The sequence below is a fragment of the Orcinus orca genome, chromosome X (assembly GCF_937001465.1).
Source record: "Orcinus orca chromosome X, mOrcOrc1.1, whole genome shotgun sequence".
Taxonomy (NCBI): domain Eukaryota; kingdom Metazoa; phylum Chordata; class Mammalia; order Artiodactyla; family Delphinidae; genus Orcinus; species Orcinus orca.
Window position 1 is genome coordinate 62,348,482 of NC_064580.1, and position 6,249 is coordinate 62,354,730.

The window sequence follows — 6,249 nt, forward strand, 5'->3', positions numbered from 1 at the left end:
CCTCGGAATGGTTAAGCTCTTTGAAGGTTGTCAACCTAGTGTGTGAAACCCGATTCGTGGTTTTAGTTCACATCTCCAGGATCAGCGGTGGGGAGCACCTTTTGGGGTGTAACTGGCCACTGCGATTTCCTCTTCTTTGAATTTGCCTCAGAGAGGGGGAAGGGCTGATGGAGCGAGGCCAACCCCAAGTCTATCCGCCACACCCGCCTGCCAGTAACGTCTGCTGAGCCACATTTGATGGAGCAGTTGAGACAGAGACCTTACAGAACGAAAATACGATCCCTTTGCTCTCTGGCCGACCCCTGATCACTGACTGCGGGACTCCTGTGCCCATTCTCCTGTTGGGTCTTAAGGCTTGCGGTGGAAGGGAGGCTGGCAAATGCTTTCGGCGCATGCTAGGCATCCAGCGCCTCCATCTTGACGTTTCATCCTCACCACCCCTGGAGCCCGGCGCCCTCACTCCCCGACGCCCTCGACCCCCTGTATAGATGGGAAACGGAGGCTCAGAGCTGTGACTCTAACCAGAAAGGGGAGGCGGGACAGGAGGAGGCGGGCCCAGAGGCTTGACAGAGGGAGGCACTCCCACCATCTCCTTCACCAGCCAACTGCCCGGACCGCCCACGGGCTTGCGAGCAAACCAGAGGCCCTCGGCCCCATTGGTTAGGTCTCGACGGGGGCGGGCGAACAAGGCGCCCGCTGGTTGGCGGGGGCAGGACCAATGAGGAGGCTGCGGCGCGGGCGTGAGAGGCGCGCTGAAAGTGGCGCGTCCTTTCTTTTGAGGCGAGCTCGTGCGGTGCGTGAGGTGGTTGACGCTCCCTTCTGAGCGCCGGCCGCCTAGCCCGCCGTGACCGCGACCGCGACTCGGGCCATCGACCGTCGCCCCGGTTCCGGGGCCGCCCGGGTCGCGACATGAGCTCCCCGGATGAGGTGTATGTGTGGGGAAGGCGTGTCCGCCCAAAGGTCAGGGAGCGGGCCGGCGTCCGCATAGCCGGCCCCGCAGTCCCGCCGGGGCCCGACCCAGGCCCCGAGTCTGGGGAGCCGCGGAGCGGCAAGGGCGGAGGCGGCTTCCCGGACCCCGAGGGCTTCCAGTCGAAGCGGGAGATGCTGGAAGCGCGAGGGCCTGTGCTGTGGGGCCGCGAAGGCGGACCTGGCTCCCCAGATGAGCACACGAGGGACCTCCTGGACCTGATCGACGAGTCTGAGGCGGCCAAGGAGGCCAACCTGCAGCAGCTGACCGACCAGGACGTGCTGGGCGTCCGCAGATACCCGGACCCCGAGGGCTTCCAGTCTGAGCGGGAGATGCTGGAAGCGCGAGGGCCGGTGCTGTGGGGCCGCGAAGGCCGACCTGGCTCCCCAGAGGAGCACACGAGGGACCTCCTGGACCTGATCGAGGAGTCTGAGGCGGCCAAGGAGGCCAACCTGCAGCAGCTGACCGACCAGGACGTGCTGGGCGTCCGCAGGTACCCGTCCCCGGAGAGCTCCACCACCTTCAAAGAGTCCACCGTGTGGACACTGCGCCTCGAGGCGGGTCCCGGCGGTCGAGGAGCGCCCGGCCAGAGCTGTGGGGAGGCGCCGACGGCTCCAGCCGGCCCTCTCCACCTCGGTGGGCCTGAAGCGGGCCGGGCCTTGGGGAACCCTAAGAGAGGCACTAAGCGTAGGTTGAACGTGGCTGCGGATCGCCAGCGGCGCTCCGCGGAAGGCCTGGCCTGGCTGCTGTCCGACTCCGAGTCCTCAGATGAACTCAGTGAGACACAGCTGATGACGGTGAGCACTTACCGCAGAGGAGGAGGCCAGGCCAAGCCCAGCAGACCCGAGGATCCCGGGGACACTCCCAGACACTCGAAGTTCCAAGTCAGGGAGAATTACCGTCACGTGACAGGCTCTTCCCTGTCCTCGGCTCCACGAGGACTCTCTTCCGTTGTGGAAAGGCAGGGCGTGGGAGAGCAGGGCATCTCTTCCCCTAAGAAAATGCAGAGCGTGCTGTGGGGCAAGGGGGGCAGCAAGCCCAGCTACCCGGGAGCTGCTGCTGCTGCTGCTGCTGCTGCTGCTGCTGCTTCTTCTGTTTCTGCTGCTGCTGCAGGTGGCCTGCCGCGGGTCACTCCTAGGAAGAACGGAGCCCAGGAGAAGAAATCCGTCCGGGAAGCATCCAAACTTGCCCTGGGGGGAACCTTCCGTTCCCGGGGGCAGCGAATCTCGGCAACTCCCGTGGAACCGGCCACCTTCCCCCCAATCTCTGGTATTCCGCTGCCTGGGAGACCCAAGAGTTATACCTTGGTCCTTTCGGGAACCAAACAGTCCAAGCACAGTGGCGCTGGGAAGAAATCCGTGGTCAGCTGGGCAAGGGAGTCTGAGGCAGTGGCGGGAGAAGATAAGGACCCAAATAGAGACCCAGCCCCAAAGGGCCAAGTGAGTAGGCCATGCTCCTCCTCTCTCCCCACTCTTCCCCCCCCCACAGCACCCAGGGCACACGTCTTCACCCATGCTGCCTCTGTCCACCCCTCAGAGGTTAGCATTGGGTGCCCCTCGGTCACTGGGTCATTACGATGCCAGATCGGGCTCCTTTTCCTAGGGACAAACATTAAGGTAGCACTTCGGGTGTCCTGGGCCCGGTTCTCCACCCTTGGCCTCTTTCCAACCTCCTCTGAGAGACTTGGGCTGGGATGGAAGGGAGGGCTGGTAGCTGAATTGGGTCGGGGGATCCCTTAAAAGCTTCCCCGGAAAGCCTCAGTATTTAGACTCACCAGCTTCCTGAATCCTCCTTCCTAGCTGTTCCCCAGACCTTCCTTGCAGGGGGCCTGGGCTTTCTCAGTGTCCCACTGTTGTGCCTAGATCAGCTCTGCCTGCTGGCCTGGGGCTGACTGAGGGAGAAAGTGCTAATGAGATCAGCCTTTCAATTCCCTTCCCAATTCCCTGCCTCACCCTGGCCCGAATCACACAACTCTCTCTCTCTGTCTCTGTCTCTCTCTGTCTCTCTCTCTGTCTCTGTCTCTCTCTCTCTGTCTCTCTCTCTCTCTCACACACACACACACACACACACACACACACACTTCCTTAGTCCAAATCGGTGAGAAATTTTTGTTTCAGCTGCTAACTCACAGGCCAGGGACATCTTGTCTGCGCATGCATCGTAGAAAAGCCAGCAGTGGCGACGTCAACACCAGAGGCCCCCAAGATCCAGGAAACTCAGAACCCTTGGCCCTGAACCAGGGAGAAGTCATGCCCAGGGGGCCTGCCCCCTCAGGTGAGTATCGTGGGTTTGATATGAGGGGAGGGAAGAGGGGTTGAGGACAGAAACCTCTGCCTCTGTCTCTGCCGGGGGCACAGCCTTGCTCCCAGGCAGCTTCTCCCACAGGAGATGGGGTGCTGAGAGGGCTGTCCTTGAGCCACATCATCCTCTGAGTGGGGTTTGTGCGGCCGGGGTGATCGGTGGCAGTGCCGCAAACAGCTGCTCCGGGTGTAGACTTGCAGGGGAACAGCCTTTTCTGTTATGTCCTGTTCGGCCACATTGCTCTCCCACGTGCTGGCTGTGGCTGCAGCTCTGGGAGGGTCGAATCCAGAGCCACATTGTTTGGGGACCACAGTGGCGAAATGGCTGTCCCCGGGGAACAGGGGAAGCAGGCCCAGAGACAAGGTTCCGGCTGCTGGGCGGAGCAGGGGCGGCTGGTTGCCAGCAGAGGGTGGTGCTGCCTCACCTCACTTTAGAGCCCGCTTGGCCCTTTCCACCTCACTGGGAGCCTGGGAAGCTGGATTGTGTGTCCTTTCCCTCTCAGGTGACCGGGGGCCACTTGACCATCCCCCAAGACCGGAAACGCAGCAGCAGCCACTGGGAACGCCCTGCTGTCCTTGGGTAATGCTTCCACTGCATCCTGGAAATGCAGGCCCAAACTCGAGGGTGGGATCTGGGTCCAAGTTCAGCTGACATGGGTGGGCTCCCCCTCCCCTGCCCCCATCACGTACCCCACGGAGGGAGCCCACCTCCTTTCCACTGAGGAGCCCTTGCCAGTCTGACCACCCGGCTTTGGGGTGGAGGGCCCGGGGGAGAGGAGAAGGTGGAGGGGAGAGGAGAAGGTGGAGGAGAGAGGAGGCCAGAGTATACTAATCATTTCTCTTCCTCCTCTGTCTGCTGGCCTAGTGTCTCGAGCTAAAGAGAGAAGTAGACGAACTTAAGGAGCAACTTGGTATGAGGAACCAGGGCCGGAGAGCGGTGTCTTAGTGAAGAACCCGGGTGGGCACCTGGGGTGGGGGTGGGCTGCAGGTGCGGTGGGCCTGGCAGGGACGATCATCCCTGTGGGGAGGAGAACCTCTCAGGCCTGGCCCTGGAGCTGGCTGTGCATGTACAACTGGGCGTGTGTACAAATAGCAAAGTACTGTCTGGACTGCATGCACACTTTGACAACCAGACCAGTCCTAGGGAATGTCCTTCTGATAGGACTTTTAGAGATGCCTCGTTGATTTTTCCCTTGAACTGCTGCTTGGTGTGGCTTCTAAGGTTCTTGTTGGATTGTTTGTTTGTGTGTGTGACAAGTTCTGAGTGGTTGTGGCACGGCCCACAGCATGAGAGCTGCTGGCACATTTTGTTTCCCTTTAGGAACCGGTTCCACATTCAATTTGGGTGGTGGGGAGTGATCAGGCCCAGAGCTCTTTGCATCGGGTCTGGAGGGGTTTCAGGTTTCAGGGCTAGGCGGTTCCTCACGGGGATAGGGGGACGGGCTTCTGTATCCCTCTGTCTGGAGCGCCTGCTAATGCCTGTCCCTGTTGCAGCCGCCATGCAGTACCTGGCTGACAAGTTGCAGACCCTTTGAAGTGAGTGTTACACACACCGTACCCCTTCCCACAGTCCTGGCTGTTGAGCAGGGCTGGGGGCTGGCCCTGGCTTGAGGCTCTTCCCTGACTCTGCTGTTTCACAGGTTGAGCCCAGCGTCTTCCTGCAAGAGGAGCAGCTGTTTGGGGCCCTGGAGCTGTGGCCAAGCTCGTTCCCTCCTGTTCTGCCTCAGCTAGGGCTTCCTCTCGCCCCTGTTTTGCCCCCGCCCCGCCCCAGTTTCACAGCAGTTTCCAATTAAAGTACCTCTCATATTCTGTGTTCTGCCTTCTCTCTGGAGGGGTAAGGGTCGGGGTCGGGGTAGGGGGCCGGGGCGGGGCGCTGCTCTACATCAGAGCCTTTTCCAGAACGCTATCTGTGGCATCCTGTGGTGGGGACTCTGGGCCAGCCTCTGCTACCATCCCTGCAGTCAAGCCAGCGGAGTGTCCCAGGTCTGGGTCCTGTGTGTGCTCTGCCTGGCCACATTGGCACGTCCTCCCTTTCCCCCGAAGGCCCTCTTCTAGCTCTCTCCAAACCCCCCTCCTCCTCTGGGGTCTGGCGGTTCCCATTCATCTCTGCCATTCACCCTTCCCATCAGCAGGAACTCATGACCCCCTTCCAGAGCTCCAATCTGGAAGCATTCACATCCTCCCTGCCCTAGCCAGCTGACCACCCTCCTCCAGCCGGGTCGTCTGTACACCCTTGAGTGGAATTTGGCCCGTCAGGTTCTATGACGAGTGTGGTTAGTCGGTCTGTGTTGTTGCATGGTCCCCGTCAAATACTCTTCCACCAGCCCCATGACACAGATTTTCCTGGAAATGATATTTCCGTGTCCCAGCTCAATCTCCCAGACTGTGTCTTTAGGACACACGAGATTGAGTCTGAACTCCATGTTCGATTTCCCCCTCACTCGAGGTTGGGGAGCACTTCCTTCCCTCAGCCAGGACCCAGGGCTGTACCAGCCTGAGACTCAGAGGGACAGACTTGTGTTTGAGTGAGGCAAGGGTGGTTGTGCCTGACACCCTTCCCGAAAGACCGGTGTTTTACTACACAAAAGGGGGTATGATGGTAGATTGGCCATTCAAGGTTGGTGACGGTGTGTCCCTGTGTGTGAATAAATGTAATCAGGGGTAATCTCCCTTGAGGGAGAAAGATGTGATTCAGGGAGTAAAGGGAGTAGAGGCTGGTCCAGGTTCTGTAAGGCATTGAATGAGCAAAAGCAAGGGTCGGATCTGTTTTGTTCAAGGGTTGTCCTTAAATTCCCAAAACATAGGAGGGGGATGATGCAGAAGTCACCAAACCCCACGACAGGCTGTCGGGATGCTCGAAATGTTGGATTCGCTGGAGGTGGCTCTCGATCCTACTCTGTGATCCTATGATGTCTGACAACTACTGTGGGTGTGGATGGAATGAGATTGGGAAGGGTGGCTCCTCAGAGTAGCTCATCTTAG

At 59.9% G+C, this 6,249-nt stretch overlaps 1 protein-coding gene across 1 annotated transcript; it reads left to right on the plus strand.

The window, feature by feature from the left end:
- Positions 1 to 726: 726 nt before the first annotated feature.
- Positions 727 to 4,802, plus strand: LOC125962918 (uncharacterized protein CXorf49 homolog). Its single transcript, XM_049704505.1, has 7 exons — positions 727 to 1,206; positions 1,414 to 2,406; positions 3,085 to 3,241; positions 3,771 to 3,847; positions 4,133 to 4,178; positions 4,589 to 4,594; positions 4,762 to 4,802. The coding sequence occupies exons 1-7, from the start codon at positions 910 to 912 to the stop codon at positions 4,800 to 4,802; spliced, it is 1,617 nt and encodes a 538-aa protein (XP_049560462.1). The 5' UTR covers positions 727 to 909.
- Positions 4,803 to 6,249: the final 1,447 nt, after the last annotated feature.